The 18,064-nt window shown below is 41.2% G+C and overlaps 1 protein-coding gene across 4 annotated transcripts in view; it reads right to left on the minus strand.

Moving 5' to 3' along the window:
- LOC149311635 (scm-like with four MBT domains protein 2) overlaps window positions 1-18,064 on the minus strand; it is an 87,891-nt gene that overhangs the window by 54,429 nt on the left and 15,398 nt on the right. For all 4 annotated transcript variants that reach the window (XM_089527512.1, XM_089527514.1, XM_089527516.1 and 1 more), the window contains one exon: window positions 794-882. In XM_089527512.1, the coding sequence (XP_089383638.1) occupies window positions 794-882 (89 nt within the window). The remainder of the gene's footprint in view (window positions 1-793; window positions 883-18,064) is intronic.

Here is an 18,064-nt window from a genome sequence, read left to right on the forward strand (position 1 = left end):
TTTTCAGGACCCAAGGTGGCTTTTTCTTTGAATCAATCTACAATGGTCCACAGTCACATTCATTTGTCTAGTTTGCTTGGCATACCAGAAAGGGAAACATAGGTCCTGAATATGGCGGTTAGGGGGATTGATACAGGACATTCAAAACTCCTATTCTACTTCTTCAAGAACAGGACTAGGCAACAGTAAGACAGTATCATGCCCTAAGCTTTTTCTGCTCCAGACAGCTATTCTGAATACTGCTATCCCATCATATTCAGTCTTCTGAACAAGTTGCAGAGGATTTACATCCATGCATTCAAGGAAACACACAAACCAAACCTGGGTATCAACATTGCAAAATCACAGCAATTTGACACCTCTTTAACTGCCATGGCTGCCTCCTATGGAATTCTGGGATTCTGGCGAGGTGCATTCATCTGAACTACAATATTGGAGCTATAGGGCAGCAAATTATGAGTACCCCTGATCAAACCATGAATCCCAGGATTCTACAGAATGGAGCTATGTACATGAAACAGGTATCAAAATGTTGCAATTGTGTAGTGCAGATATACTCTGGGTCGGTTTCTCTTCCTCTCTCTTTCTCCATCAGCCTAAATTATCATCTGCTGAGAATGTGATGACCTTATAAAATAGATCATTACTGTATGTTAAAACATTCACTAGCTTCAATTATTATGTTCAATAGGTTAAAAACACAGGTAACCTTACACTGTAGGGTTTTTTTTTAAAAAAATGTTTGATCATAAACATAACAGCACTCAGGAAAATGTATTAACTCAATACATACGCCTTCCAATAAATTTGCAGGTGCTGTCCGTGAACCAGTCAAATCATGTATGAGAAACTCTGTCCAGTCTGTGTATTTCTCTTTAATCGCTGAAAAAAAGTAAATGAAGGTATGATTAGCTTAAGAACAAAGATTCTGACTCAGAATCATATCCCTAAAAGAAGGAAGGAAGGAAGGAAAAAAGAAAGTAGGTAGGTAATATCTATCTTTACTAAGGAACAGAACTCTGGGAAGGTAACAATTCCAAAACCAATACAATTAAAACACAAAAAAATTAATAACACAATTAAAAATATAAACTGAGTCTTCCTTATCCAGAATTCTGAAATATTCTGAAAACCAATTTTTTTTCATGGGTGGTTGAGATAGTGATACCTTTGCTTTCTGATGGTTCAAATGTATACAAACTTTATTGCATGCACAATATTATTAAAAGTTGTTGCTGTTGTGCTTTCAAGACATTTCCAAAATATTGCAACCCTAAGGTGAACCTATCATGTGAAGTTATAAAGGGCAGCCTCTGGTGATGCCTTTAAGCTGGTGTAATATCATCAACTAAGCTTCAGCCACTCAAGTATGCCATTCAAATAAATGTAACAAATGAGGCAAATCTATATACACATACTTTTCAAGGCAGGGCTCTTGCCTGGAGATTCCTTCCCATTGCTCCAAAGACCAAAGAAGAAAGTTTAGGCGCTGAGATCAGGGGAGCACAATCTATACACAGAGTGCAATGCAAAGCACATAACCCTTGGAAATCACTCCATGAATAAGAACGTATTTAAAAAAACCAACAAGCAAGTAGACATGATTTACACTCTCCACCAAAGCTGAGACATTAATAACTAGCAGCAAATCTATCAATCAAACTTCAGATGACAAAGGCTGGAAACATTACCAACAACAAGACTCAATAGTTCATGTCATTTGCAGGCTGAAGAGGAAACAAGATGTAATGAAGCAGCAAAATGGAACCATTACAAATTAGCTATTTAATTACGCTGTAATGCAGCTGGTTCTTAAGGAAAAAGTGTCATGTGCCAGCAAGAGGCAAGATATGGGATACAAGTGGAGGTAGTTGTCCTTCTGTTACCAGAATGGTCTTGCTCCAACCTGAAATGGCATTACACCCGTCAGCCTTTTCAAACTGAAGAGGTAATCACAATTCCCCATTGGGCAACTGCAGCATCTCCTTCATTGCAACTCCCATGAAGTTAAGACCTGGTACATGTGGCCTGTTTAGCTATACCACTAGCTCTGTTGAATGCAACTTATAACAATATGTTTGAGTTTCTGAGGCTCAAACAAGGAAGCCTGAAGCTGGTATTTAATCTAGTAAATTATCTGAGGCATCATGTTCAGGGCTGATCTCAAGCACTGATACAAATAACGCAAGCACCATGTTAGATGCACTAAAATCCCTCTGTTGATGGGTGTCTTCAAGTGGTTTCTGACTTATGGCAACCCTAAGGAGGACCTATCATGGAGTTTGGCAATATTTGTTCAGAGAGGGGTTTGCCAATGCCTTCCTCTGAGGCTGAGAGAATGTTTCTTGCCCAAGGTCACCCAGTGGGTTTCCATGGCTGGGTGGGATTTGAACCATGGTCTCCAGAGTCATAGGCTGCAGCCTCACAGCAGAGACAATCTGTTTTGACACCACTTTAACTGCCATGGCTCAATGCTGTGGAATTCTGGGAACAGTAGGGTGTTGTGATGCCACAAGAAACTACAATTCCTAGAATTTCATAGCCTTGATCCATGGCAGTTAAAGTGGTGGCAAACCAGATTATCTCTGCTGGGCAGATGCGGCCACAGCCCTATGCTCTAACCACTACACCATGCTGGCTCTTGAATCTTTCCCCACTGTAATCCCAAAAAGGAATATTTCAAATTCTGTTGAAATTTACTACATAAACAGAACCTGGCTAGTAGCTACATCAACCTGGAAAGTCTGCAATAAGCCATGGAGAAAGATAATAAGCTTATTTGCCCAGGGCTGTTTTTCCCAATCACATGGTCATGAGGTATATTGAGTTCAATATAGCTTTGTATTTAGTATTTTGTATTTTGCTCCCTTTGCTTTGTAATCCACCTTGATTCCGCAAGGAAAGGGTGGAATAGTAATAAAATAAATAAATAAACAAACAAACAAACAAACAAATAAATAAATTGTCCCCAGACAATATAGCCAATTGAACCTTTACTGGCCTGGTCAGTCCAAAACACAAGCTAGCTCTTCTCCTTTCCTGCAAGACACACTTTGGCTCCCGGCTCAGGTCAATTTAACACGTGCCACTCCATTAAATTAACCTTCCTGAAAATATGTCTATTATTATTGTTATTACATTTCTGGTTTTATGAGTATGTGCAAATTGTATTTAAACCACCAAAATTACAAGGTGGCTGCACTCAATGCTTGTTTTAAAAAAAAATTGAAACAACTAACCATAAGTATTACCTAATGCTATCTTTGAATAACGTCTCTGGAGGAATTAACAGATTTATGGTCCTTAAAATAAAATGCAGCTGGAGGGTTCATGTGGATAAATGGCTCCTTTTCTTCCCTCTGCAGATTCAGTCTTGCTCCCTACAGCTTCACCAAGCCTATTTGTCTTACTTAGTTTTTCAAATGGGAAGAAACTTTTTAAGTTCATCAAAACACACACATAAAAGCTCAGACTGTTTGCAACTGGAAAGGAATTTTCCTGAGTACCTCTAGTTACCTAACCCTGATCTTAGAATCAGGAATATTGCCAACTCCTATGACATGATGAAACTTCCAAATAGTTAGCCTCACTGCTTCACCAATCCTATATAACATTCTCCTTGACTTTTATCCTCTTAGCAACTGAAATAAGACAAAGGATCTTGATGTTAAAAAGTGGTGTGATTGTTTCAAATATCTTAAACAAGAGGACAGGAACCCCAAACCCTGGGGATGAATTCAGGCCTTTACAATTTTCTAAATGCACTCATGCTCTTCCCTATAACACCATAATCTGATGGTTTCCTGGCTTTTGTATGGGCTCCCCATCCACATTCTAAAAGGCTAAAACGCTTCTCTAATGCCTAGTTACTGTCAGAGCTTTCAGCTAAAATATACTACACTTGTCCCTCCATATTCACTAGGGTTAGGAGCACAAGACCCCTGTGAATGTGGAAAAACCACAAATAACAAAAACACCATGTTTTTACCTGAGAGGACACCTCTCTAGGAATCTCTAGGTCCTCCAGTGCAACTCTGTGGTCAATGTCCGACAAACACTGACCACAGAATTGCGGTGGAAGAGCTACAAATGCTTAGTGGAGCATTCTCTCTAGGAATCTCTAGGTCTCTCAGTGCAACTTTTAGTTAAAGTTCACCACAGCATTGCACTGGAGGACCTAGATATTCCTAGAGAAAACATATTAACCAAATCCGTGAATAATCAAAGCTGCAAATATGGAGGGATGAATATAATCTTTTTCTTTTCTCACCTTTCTCTTTGCTCTTATTGTTGTAAATCCAATTTTTTAAAATACTAAAACAAACATTTAAAGAAGGAATCTGATATCTAGGAGCAGAACTGGGGAAAGCTGGAAATTGTTAAACAAGAAATGGCAAAAATATGCATAGCCATACTTGATGTAAGAGAGCTAAAGTGGTCAGGAATGGGTCATTTTCAATCAGATAATTACAGAGTGATTTACTCTGGAAATGACAATCAATGAAGAAATGGGGTGGCATTAATAGTGAGGAAAGCTGTAGCGAAAACAGTCAGGACATGCAATATGAAACTTGACCAAATAGCATCAATAAGACTCAAGGAAAACTCTATCAATATGGCCATGGTTCAAGTATATTCTCACCACAGAAGCAGATGGCAAGATGGTCAGACAAGACTGCATTTTATTACCTTATCTCTTTAATTTATATGCAGAACATATCATACAGAAAGCAGAATTAGACTCAGAGGAAGCAGGTGTCAAAATTGAGGGAAGGAACATCAAGAATTTAAGCTGTGCAGATGATGCCAAGTTACTTGCAGAGAATAGAAAAGATTTGGAATGTCTACTGATGAACATTAAGGAAGAAAGTGCAAAAGCAGTGTTACAGCTACATATTAAGAAGATAAAAATAATGACAACAGACTATTTACACAACTTTAAAGTCGGTAAGAAAGGCATTGAAATAGTTAAAGATTTCCTTGGCTTGTCCATTAATCAAAATTAATGTGTCAGAGAAAAGGGGATGTCAGAAAGAAAGAGGAAAAAGAAGAGGGGCTGTCATTCAGCTTCTGATACAAATTCTTTCACTCTTTGAGTGAAGGAGGGCCATGACAGAAAGAAGCTTGTCCATATTGATTTACCTTATAAAGTTGCATGTACTTAACTTTATGTATTTCCCCTGGCCATCCATATGAATGTTGTGCCCTATAAATTGAGATGACACAGTAAATCTCCCTTCTGGCTACAGCCACCATCACCACCTCCTTCGTTCCCCCCTGATGTAACTTCCCCATTATAATAAAGTTGGTGTTGGTTAGATAGATATTTTCATAAACATAGCACAGGGTCATTTCATTAAAAGAGGTTTCACTCCATCCCGGTGTGACACTTATTCATTCTTAGTGGTCCATAAATCCCAACCTCTTTATTTTATTACAGGCACCATCCATCTGTATCCTGCTATGAGGATGACAATTCAAAATATCCTCTCACATGGAGAGGATATGCAGTTGCCAGAATGTAATCTGGAGATGGCTCCCACACCCTTCATGCTTGTGTAGATAGTTTTGTGTAGAAAACAGTTACTAAACTTAAACCTTGGAGACATTTTAAAACCCTCGCAGGTGGATGTTAAAGTTGTAATCCCCTGAATAACATCATCACAGTATTTCCAGCCGAAACCCAATGGGCTATTTTCGAGAATAAAAGCATCTCTTTTTTCAACATTCTGTGACTTTGTCTTTTTTCCACATCACATATATTGCCTCTTTCTAATTGCCATGGAACCACATAAGAAGCAACATCTGCTGAAATTTCTACTTGTTGCTGCTGTGTGCTTTTAAGTCATTTCTGACTTATGGCTACTACAGAGTTTTCTTGGCAAGATTTGTTCAGAGGGGGTTTGCCTTTGCCTTTCTCAGAGGATGAGAAAATATGACTTGCCCAAGGTCACCCAATGGGTTTCCATGGCTGAATGGGGTGCAAACTGGTCTCCAAAGGCATGTGCAGCCATTTCTGACACATTTTGGGGGGGCCCTGCACCATTTATACAAAGCAACAGGAAATTACTTCCTGATCAGATCATATATATATATATATATATATATATATATATATATATATGTTTTGATATACATTATCAAATATACAATAAACAGATAATTTTACAACAAACAAAACATTTCCTCCCCTTGTCCACTTTCTCACCCTCATCCACCCGTACTATAATATAACATCATATATAACATACATCAATACATGTAAATCTGAACAAACAATCAGACACGCGCTTCCCAATATATTGAGGCATCAGCCTAAATTCTTATTCTCCAAAATATGCCTTTCTTTCAGAAACAATCAATAAAAGGAAAAGAAACAAAGTATACATGCCTGGTGTGTTAACACACACACACACATACATTTATTTCTTTTATCTTTCCACACTTTTTTGGTTAATCTTCTCTGCCATATCATTATGTTCACCTTGGATAGTTAATACTCAATCTTTGAATCTGTCAATCAATTGGTTCACCGTATCTATAGTGCAGGTAATCCTGAACTAGTCCCCAATCTTTTTACAAATTTGCTATTAGATTTTCCATCAGGTATATATGTCTCTGCAATTCCTGCCACACTTCTTTTTTGAAGGCCTCTCCTGGGTGCCACATATGGCTCATGGGCTGCGTTTTGCCCACTCCAGTCTATACCAATATTGTGTCAATATCTGGCTTTCCAAATTGATTGATTGTACTTATATCCCATCTTTCTCCCAAAACAGGATCCAAGACGGTTTACAATAACTTTTAAAAAGATCCAACTAAAACTTCAGTTTACAAAAGTTAAAAAAGAATGAAACATCAACATTATTAAAAACATGATATATTGGTCTTCACCTACCAGAAGTTCCAACCAAGATGGCCAATGGTCAGGGATTCTGAGAGTTTTAGTCCAAGCTATCCAAGATGGGGTTAAAAGCTCAAGAATCACACATTTGTATTGACTGAACAGGGCCTTTGCAGTGGTGGCACACCATGTTTGTAATGCCCTCCTTAGGTGCATTTACTAGGTTAATTGTTCCCAACTGCTGGCCTTCTAGATGTTTTGGATTTTAATTCCCAGAAGCCTTAGCCATTGGCCATGTTAGCTGGGACTTCTGGGAGCAGAAGTCCAAAACATCTGGAGAACCACTGTGGCTAGGTTTCAAAGATTTGGGTTTTTTTGTCTGTAGAATTAGTGTGAAGAAAAATCCTGTAGCACCTTAGGGACTAACTAAAGAAAGAAGTTGGCAGCATGAGTATTTGTAGACTTGAGTCTACTTCCCCAGATGCATTTGGAAGTAGAGTTAAGTCTGCGAAAGCTCAAACTGCCAACTTCTTTCTTTCAGCAAGTCTCTAAGGTGCTACAAGATCTCTCTACATACTGTGGCTAGGTGACAGCCCCAATGTCTTTGGGGTACCAGATGGAGTACTTTTCATTTACCATGAAAAAGTTCTCTTTCTCCCATTGCAACTAAGCGATCCAATCAATTTCCTTAGCAGACTTCATCCCACTATAATCAAAAATTGATCTCTAAAGCCAACAAACTCACTCTGGGAAAAGCAATTAAATGAACAATTGTTCCCAAGCTCTCCAAACATTTTAAAAACCCAAACACAAACCCAGCATTTTAATTCAAAACCTGAAGGAGGAGTGGGAGAACACCCCCCGTAAGCTTTGAATACAGTGCAGCACAGAGAAATAAACCAATATCAAGCTTGACTGCAGGAGTTGATTAAATTAGTTTAATTTAAAGCCTAAACAAACCCTGAAGGTGGCTCCTTTGTTTATTGCTTTCTGCCTGAATCATAAACTACTGGAGAAGCATCATGTCGGCACAAAATATTTATTCATTAAATATTCCATAGATTTCCACTCCATATTTTGCTGCAGACACAATATTCTTTAGAAGTCATTATGTGCCATCCATTTGGGTCATACTGTTTGACACCATTCATACACTTCCAGACTAGATTTTCCTTTAGGCAGAAGTAGCTTAGGAGTTATTATAATAACAGGCAAATTTCTCTTAGGAACTGGATGTTTTACCAAGCAACTGGCTGGGTGTGTGGTACACGGCAGGCGCATGCCACACATAATGAGTACTGTGTACCTAAGGCTGCATCTGCACTGGGGAAACAATACAGTTTGAGACCACTTTAACTGTCATGGGTCAATGCTATGGAATTCTGGGAACTGTGGTTTTGTGAGACATTTAGCTTTCTCTATTAGAGAGCTCTGGTGCTAAAACAAACTGCAGTTCCCAGAACTACATTGCATTGAACCATGGCAGTTAATGTGGTGTCAAACCGGACTATTCCTGCAGTGTGGGTGCAGCCTACAACAGAGTTGGCAGCTTGAATGCATGTGGGACAAGTTTTCTGGTTATTATTATAAGTCTTATTAACTTTCTTTATATCCTGTCCTTTCTCTCAGATTGGGGCTCGATGCAGCTTACAATTTAAAATGGTTACAATATAATTAGAAACATACAAAACAATCAACATTAAGACTGAATTAAACAATTAATCGTATTAACTTCCTTGTTAAAAGAGATTCACAGGCTGCCAGATTGTTTCCAGGCAAGTGCTGGTCATGACCTATAAAGCGCTATACAGTTTAGACTGAGACTATCTCCCTATACAGACATGCAAGAGCCCTAATGTCTACAGGGAAAGGCTTTCTCTTGGTCCTGCCACCATCACAGGCTCATTTGGTGAAGACACAAGAGACTGCCTTCTTAGTGGCTGCTCCCACCCTCTCAAACTCCCTTCCATTGTCATCTGGAATATGTATATATACAGAAATGCTGTACTATCTGGTCCCTTTATCCCTATGGTCCTGTAATTTGGAGAGTGTTTACAACTCCAGTGATTTCTCTCTTATCATAACTTTGATAAGATTTATAAGAAAAATTTTGATGAGTGCTGTCCTATCTTTTTAAACATTTATTTTAATGGTAATTACATTTATTTTCAGCCCCTGAAGGCCTAGTGTGGCTGAAATACGTTGGGCTTTTTAAACACTGAATAAACACTGAATAAACAGTTGACCATCTTAGAGCACATGGAGCTTGTCTCTCCTCTTGTTATGTACCTTCAAGTCATTTGCAACTTATAGAAACCCTAACGCAAACCTATTGTTCAGTTTTCCTGGCATGATTTGTTCAGAGGAGGTTTGCCATTGCCTTCCCCTGAGGCTGAGAGATTGTGACTTCCCCAAGGTCATCCAGTGGGTTCACATGTCTGAGTGGGGAACTGAACCCTGGTCTCCAGAGTGATAGTCAGACCACTAAATATTCTAAATGTGATGATTTTAATTGTTCATCACTGTATTGCCAAGTTTTAACTAACTTCTTTTGGGAGCCACTTTGGGTCCCACTCCGGGAGAAAGGCATCATATAAATGAAACCAATAAAATAAATACAATGTAAAACATACACTTTAAAAAGATTTTTAGAAAAGTGGGCTTCCATCCATGGCCAAGTGGGGATTTAAACCCTGGTCTCCAGAGTCATAGTCCAATGATCCAAGCACCACACCATGCTATCTCCCCAGGTCCCTGCCACCCCAGAATGATTCACAGGACCCTCCAAAGCCTCCAGATGACCACTATGGGCTATTTCCCCAAATTTTCAGCCAATGGACTCTTTTTTTTTTTAGTTTGGATGGGACTTCTTTCAAAACAAAAAGGGAATACCCTGACTTTTGGGCTGGGATCAGGGCTGTTAGAATTAAGGTGCAGTTCCCCATGGTCCCAGAACATGACACACCACTTTAACCACTGAGAGTTGCCCATCTCCATTGTCTATACTAGTATCTTTTCTTTTCTAGACTAGTATAAACACATTTTTTTAAAATGAAGTGTCTTGTCCCGGCTCTATCTCGGCAGCTCCTACCTCTAGAAAAATCTGTATTATGAATGTATAATCCATATTAAACACAACTGTGACCCCAGCTGTCACCAGCAAAAGAAAATCAGTAGAGGGTAGGAAGCCAAGGGACAAGAGCATTTTTCTTCCCATGTTAAGCAAATTACTAGGAATTGAAAATTCACCCAGCCATGAACTGTATTCTGGCAGTCAGCATGTTCAAGCAGCTATTAAGAGCAGTAAGTCTAATTGCCCACCCAGAAGAAGCACCCACTAAACTCAAGAAAACTTGGACACAGAAGCAACTGGTACAATTTCCCCAGCTGTTAGGCTACCATGCAACTAGGGATGATGCTCTTGAAATGAGACAGGATCTGGACAAAACCACGAGAGAAGCCAGAAACCAGGATCACAGAACAACCATAGATAAAAGAACACATTACATCTCTCAACTATAGAATCATGATACAGGTTGAGTCTCCCTTATCCAAAATGCTTGGGGCCAGAAGTGTTATGGATTTCTGCCCCCCCCCCCCCCTGACCTCGATTTTGGAATATTTGCTTATACATAATGAGATATTACTGGAAATAGAACCCAAGTCTAAGAATGAAATTCATGTATGTTTTGTATGTCCTTATGCACATAGCCTGATAAAACATATTAGTTTTTTTCTCAAATGAAAAGTGCTCCCCTCCTTTCCTACTCTTCAAGGTACAGGTACACATCACAGAGTCTATGCTGCATCCACACTTGAGGAATAATCCAGTTTGACACCACTTCAACTGCCACTGCTCCATGCTATGGTATTCTGGGAGTTGTAGTTTGTTGTAGCACCAGAGCTCCCTGACAGAGGAGGCGAAATGTCTCAAAAAAACCACACTTCCCAGAATTCCATAGCATAGATCATAGAATCATAAAGCTTGAAGAGACCTCAAGGGCCATCCAGTCCAACCCCTGCCATGCAAAAATACATGATAAACTCATGGAGCCATGGAAATTAATGTGGTGCCAAAGTAGATTATTTTGGCAGTGTGGATGCCTATGTCAGCCATGAAAAAATTCCAAACCTTCAAGTTTCTGCACAGTCCAGCTTCCAACCAAAAAACACTAGCAGGTGTAACTCCACTGTCAATAGGATGGTCTCTCCATGTACTGAGGCTTTACTACAAATTGTAAAGGAACTATCCAAGGTGCTGGACTTTGTTCCCAAGCAGGCACGTGGAACAATTCCTTTACCATTTGTACTAAAACCCAAAGCATAATTCACCATTCCACTAACATGAGGGCCACCAGATGCCACTGTCCATAGGGATTCCTTCACATTTTGGAACTGCAAGTTTTTTATGGTCAGCATCCCTTCTTTGAAATGAGCAGCATATTACTTCATTTAAATAAATTTCATTTTGCACTGAACAGTAAACAAATCTGTTCGCCCAGAGAGGAAGCGTTTGCAATTCAAATGACACCTGTTTGTAATGGGAGATATATATATATATATATATATATATATATATATATATAATTAAAGGCAAGGCTAGGGGGAAAAATGACATGTGCGTCTCTGATTTTTCTTCTCTGAGAGATGGAGATGCAACACTCATACTCAGTTGCCTGTACACACAAACTTTTTTCCAGCTGCTAGTGCAGAGTGGAACATACTCAGAGTGACCAAATGCAGACACCAAAACTGTTCCTCAATCTTCACTTTTGACTTTTTCTTTTTAGTATATCAGCAGGTGCCACTTGGAGATTTCAGCTTCAAGTATTCCTATGAAAAATCCCTTTCTACTACAAATGATAAAATATAGCAACTCTTTTCTTTTCCCATCATATTGGTTTTTTCCTCAAAGTTCAGAAAGCTGTTTTTGAGAAGTTAATTATTCACAATTTGAGTCCTAAAGCCCCAAGAAATAGGTATGATCATCATCATCATCATCATCTTCTTCATCATCATCATCATCATCATCATCATCATCATCATCATCATCCCTCCTTTCTTTCAATATAGACAGCTATCAACCAGCTTAAAAAACAGTACAATTGAAAATCAACACAAAAGCATTACAAAGTTTAAGAAATAATTAAACAATTTAAAAAGTTAAAAACTTATTATAGTCAGCCCTACTTATCCATGGATTTTTATCGGTTGCTTCAAACATCCACTGTTTGAAAATATATAAATTCCAAAAAGCAAACCTTGATTTTGCCATTGTATATAAGGAACAACATCTTACTATGCCATTGTATATAATGGGACTTGGGCATTTGTGGATTTTGGTATCCATGGGTGTGCGTGTCCTGTAACCAAACCTCAGTGTATACCAAAGGCCCACTGTATAGCCTACAGCACTTGGTATTCTCATCCAAGTACTAACCAAAGTTGATCCTGCTTAGCTTCCAAGATCAGACAGGATTTGGTGCCTTTAGGATATTTGTATGTGTATATGCCTTCAATTCACCTGTGGACTTATGGCAACTCCATAAATTTCACAGGGTTAACTTAGGCAAGGAATACTCAGAGGTGGTTTTGTCAGTTTCTCCCTCTGAAATACACACTTTCTCATATTCATTGGCAGTGTCCTATCCAACTGCTAACCAGGATCTAGTGACTTTAAGTTATTTTGGTCCCTTTAAACCAGCGGTTCCCAACCTTTGTTGGGCCGCGACCCCCTTTGGGGACGAAAGTCCCGCCCGCAGCCTCCCTGATCGGTTGGGAGAACGGGAAGGGGCAGGACTTTCGGCCACCTACAAGCCCCAGCGGGCTTTGTGGCTGGAAGTGCGGCCCCTTCCCAGTCACCCAACCAATTAGGGAGGCCGCTGAGGGAAAAGGGGTGGGACGTCAGGTTGCAAAGCCCGCTGGGGCTTGCAGTCCTGTCCCCTTCTCCCCGCGGTTGCCTGGCAGCCCCAGGGAGAAGAGGAGGAGGCGGCCCGCCTGTCCCTTCCTCCCCGTGGGTGCCTGCACCCGCGGGAAGGAGGGGAGGGACCCCCGTCCCTTCCTCCCCGTGGGTGCCTGCACCCGTGGGAAGGAAGGGAGGAGGCGCCCCCGTCCCTTCCTCCCTGCGGGTGCCTGCACCCACGGGAAGGAAGGGAGAGGAGGAGGAGGCGGCCCCCCGTCCCTTCCTCCCCACGGGTGCCTGCACCCGTGGGAAGGAAGGGAGAGGAGGAGGAGGGACCCCTGTCCTTTCCTCCCCGCGGGTGCCTGCACCCGTGGGAAGGAAGGGAGGAGGCGCCCCCGTCCCTTCCTCCCTGCGGGTGCCTGCACCCACGGGAAGGAAGGGAGAGGAGGAGGAGGCGGCCCCCCCGTCCCTTCCTCCCCGCGGGTGCCTGCACCCGTGGGAAGGAAGGGAGAGGAGGAGGAGGGACCCCTGTCCTTTCCTCCCCGCGTGTGCCTGCACCCGTGGGAAGGAAGGGAGGAGGCGCCCCCCATCCCTTCCTCCCTGTGGGTGCCTGCACCCGTGGGAAGGAAGGGAGAGGAGGAGGAGGCGGCCCCCCGTCCCTTCCTCCCCGCAGGTGCCTGCACCCGTGGGAAGGAAGGGAGAGGAGGAGGAGGGACCCCTGTCCTTTCCTCCCCGCGTGTGCCTGCACCCGTGGGAAGGAAGGGAGGAGGCGCCCCCCATCCCTTCCTCCCTGTGGGTGCCTGCACCCGTGGGAAGGAAGGGAGAGGAGGAGGAGGCGGCCCCCCGTCCCTTCCTCCCCGCAGGTGCCTGCACCCGTGGGAAGGAATGGAGAGGAGGAGGAGGGACCCCCGTCCTTTCCTCCCCGCGGGTGCCTGCACCCGTGGGAAGGAAGGGAGGAGGCGCCCCCATCCCTTCCTCCCTGCGGGTGCCTGCACCCGTGGGAAGGAAGGGAGAGGAGGAGGAGGTGGCCCTGCCTCCATTCCCTTCCTCCTTGTGCGTGCCTGTGCCAGTGCTGGCACTCGCAGAGAAAAGGGAAAGGAGGGAGCACCGTCCCCTTCCCCTGCGTGGTGCCTGCTCCAGCACCGGCACCCACGGGGAGAAAGGGAGGGGGGATTCCCAACCTGGCGACCCCCCAGAAGGCGTCGTGACCCCCAGGTTGGGAACCCCTGCTTTAAACATTTAGATTGTGTTTAATAATCCCGAATCAGAAAATAATTATGCAATGGGAAAAAGAACGAAAGGAATTCATTTGAGACGGCAAAAGATCACGAATTAAGTGGACAATGATGAAGGATGCAATTTAAAGAGGGGGCATGGCGGTACCAGACATTGTACTATATTACAGGGAGGCATGTATTGTCTGGATGAAAGATTGGTGTAAAATAGGTAAAGCAAATTCTCTATGGTTAGAAAGATATAACATACAATTGGGTTGGCAAGCATACGTCTGGTACAATGAGCAAAAAAGGGATAAAGTCTTTAATGAACATCTACTAAGGAAAATGCTAATCAATAATTGGTTAACTGTAAAAATACTGTTTTATATCGGGCTTCCCCTTTGGGTTTCCCCACAGGAAGGTTATTTAGGCCAATGGGGGAGAGATCAAAAATGGATAACATATAGAGATATACTAACCTATGACAATGAAGGAAATCTCCTACTAAGACCAAAATAGGAAATCATAACTAGAATAGGTTGTATGAACTGGTTGAATTATATACAACTTAAGGACATGTTTATAAGAGACAAGAATATATTTTAAAATCTCTTCACTGGCTGCCAATCCGTTTCCGGTCCCAGTACAAAGTGTTGGTTATTACCTTTAAAGCCCTAAATGGCTTGGGCCCGGGTTACTCGAGGGAACGCCTCTCTCTGCTTAATCCACCCCGCACTCTCAGAACAACAGGTACATTATTACTCAATCATCCTAAGGTGAGACTGGCGACTACCCATCAAAGGGCTTTTACAGCAGTAGCGCCTTCTCTTTGGAATGCTCTACCAGAAGAGATCCGCCTCAGTGGAACGGTGGAGACCTTTAAAAAGGCATTAAAAACCTACCTCTTCCTACAAGCTTATCCTCCCAATTCCTTGTAATAAAAGTCTTCCCCTACTGACTACGATGTATATATACCTGGGATTTTAATATTTTTGAATTGTATGTTTTTAGATAATTGACATTGGATCGTAACTCATATTAATGTGTGTTAAATTGTCTTAATGTGCCATTTTATTTTTATTGTACCTATTTTATATGCTGTACACCTCTTTGATCTTAGGAAAAGCGGTCTATAAATAAACAATTTATTATTATTATTTTATTATATTTGAATTTGAAAGAGAAGATAATGAACTTTATGGATGAGGATGAGAGAAAGCTGCTAAGTAAAATTTATAATACCTTACTGAAAAGAACACTAGAAGAAGTGGAAATCAAAGACTCCACGATAAAGTGGGCACAAGAGTTGGGATATAATTTAGAATTGGAAAAATGGGGGAAAGCTAGATTAAAGGCAAAAAAATTCTCTGTTGCACAAGCATTAAAAGAAAACTATTTTAAAGTAGTAAACAGAGGGTATTTAACACCATGTTCAACAGACAGAATATATAAATTAAATGATAATAGATGTTGGAGATGCCAAAAAGAAATGGGTACATACGTATATATGTGGTGGCACTGTACATATATAAAGTCCTACTGGGAAAAGATCCATTTGGAAATTCAGCTAATGTTAAAAATTGTTTTTGATTTTCAATCAGAAATATATTTGTTAAACATGACTTCATTATTGGAACCAGAGGGAGAAAGGAAATTTTGGAAAATATTATTGTATTTAATATCGGTTGCCAGAATGATAATAGCAAAAAACTGGAAATTACTTTTTACTCCACACATAGAGACATGGCGAAATGAAATACTTGCAATGAAAGAACTTATATAATATTGCCAAAATCCGACCATATCTCTCCGCCTCTTCTGCCAAGATCCTGGTCCATGCCATAGTGATCTCACGACTTGATTACTGTAACATCCTCCTGGCTGGGCTTCCTCTTTCTCACCTCCGTCCTTTAATCTCTGTCCAGCATTCAGCTGCACACATTATCACATCCGACCACCGCTCTGACCACATCTCTCCTGTGTTGGCATCCCTTCACTGGCTCCCCCTCTCTTTCCGCATTCAGTATAAGCTCCTGCTGTTGACGTTTAAAGCCCTCCATGGGCTGGCCCCTCCTTACTTATCAGACCATATTTCTCCTCACCTTCCCACTAGGGCCCTCCATTTTGGTAGTCAGGGTCGGCTGTCTCAGCCCAGGATTTCCTCTGCCCCATCTCGATTCGCCCCTTTTCACTTGCTGCCCCTCACTCCTGGAACCTTCTTCCCCTGCGAGCAAGAGCCATCACTTCTTTAACCAGCTTCAAAACGGAGTTGAAGACCATCCTGTTCAGAGAAGCATTCCCAGGCATTGCATAACTGTCACTTGCTATTTGATGTTCTTTTGTTGCCTGTTTTATTGAATCATTTCCTGTATTGCTATGTATTTTATATGTATTATCCCACTAGAGAGGCAGGCTAACTCCAACAGGCCTCCCTGGAAGAAGTTTACCCATCCATTAAGAAGCCAAGCCCTCCCTCCAGTCCATCTCCCCTGGTCCAGGCCTCGGAGGTAGAGAAGAACTGCTGGCCCTCATCCCCTTCCCCTCCACCACTCCCTTCTCCTTTTGTGTCGTGTCTTTTTAGATTGTAAGCCTGAGGGCAGGGAACCGCCTAATTAAAAGATTGTATGTACAGCACTGTGTAAATTTACAGCGCTTTATAAATAAAGGTTAATAATAATAATAATAATAAGCTAGATAGATTAACAGCATTAATAAACAAACAAGATATGGGTAAATGGGAAAAGGATTGGGAAGCAATAAAACTTTATGTAACAGCTGCTTAGTAACGGGAAGTATAAAAATGTTTCTTCCATGGGTACAAAAATATTATGATATATGATACTGTTATTATTATTATTATTATTATTATTAAACTTTATTTCTAAAGCGCTGTAATTATTATGTTGAAAGAATGTAAACTTTGTAAATAAAATACTCAAATAAAAAATAAACATTGAGCTTGTGTCACATGAGGATGCTATAATCAAATTCTGTTGCTGTCACCACCACTCACTCAATAATGAACACCAGCAAGTTAAACAACTATATTTTATAGAGACTGTATAATGTGGTTATTTGGCTGCTACCTTATGAAAGCTAAAGACTAAATCAAACCTCATCAATCTGCTGGCAGAAAAAAACAAACTCTGCTCCCTGTGGTCATTCTCCCTTCTTTAATGAAATCTGCAATGTACGCTCACTGATCCCAGTGCAGATGACATACTGTGTTTTATCAACTGTACCCATAACACTTTAAATGGGATGGATTAGCTATGAACAGGCAGTGGGACTGGGACAGATGGTGAGAGAGTATGGCTGTATCCCTGCACTGATAATTTTCCAGTTAAACTGGAGCTACTCTGCTCCAGGCCTGCTTTTTAAAACAGGTTTTAAAGGGAAGAGGTGAGAGCAGGAAAGGGTACGACAGCAGCTGCATTTCACAAAACAGAGCGGACTTGATCCCAGGTTGACTGGAATGATACTTCAGATGAATTATCAACATCCAGGATGATAGACTCAATAGGATAATATCACACTACACTGTTATGATGCTCTTATTCCACTTCAACTGCTGTGGCTGCTTTCTGTGGGATTTTTACAATTCCCTTAAGCCTCACTAAACTACAAACCCCAGAATTGCACAGTAGGCAGGTATAGCAATTAAAGTGGAATAATAGCACTATATCTGTTTAGTGTGATACTGAATGGACGAGACCAGAAGGACCATACTGCCATCCCTCGGCTACGCTGGAATACTCAGCTAAAGTCAACATCCACAAAAGAGCAGTACCTTTATTGGCTAACTGAAGTGCACAAAATACATCATGCAAGCTTTCAAAGCTCCACTGACTTCTTCATCTGGCAAAAGATGTTGAAAAATCATACAGGAGAAGCAAAGTGATGATGTTAAGACTCATAGGAAAGTCAGTGGGGAAAGGATGACATTTGAAGTTAAACTCGGCTGCATCCACACTGCAGAATTAAGGCCATTTGACACTGCTTTAAATGCTGTGGCTTCAATGCTATGGAATTCTGCGATTTTTAGTTTTTGAGAGACATTTAGCCTTCTCTGTCAGAGAGCTTTGGTATCACAACAAAGTA

This window comes from Sceloporus occidentalis, unplaced genomic scaffold (genome assembly GCF_023333645.1).
Source record: "Sceloporus occidentalis isolate IW3139 unplaced genomic scaffold, rSceOcc1.0.p SCAF_5, whole genome shotgun sequence".
In the NCBI taxonomy this organism is placed as follows: Eukaryota; Metazoa; Chordata; class Lepidosauria; order Squamata; family Phrynosomatidae; genus Sceloporus; species Sceloporus occidentalis.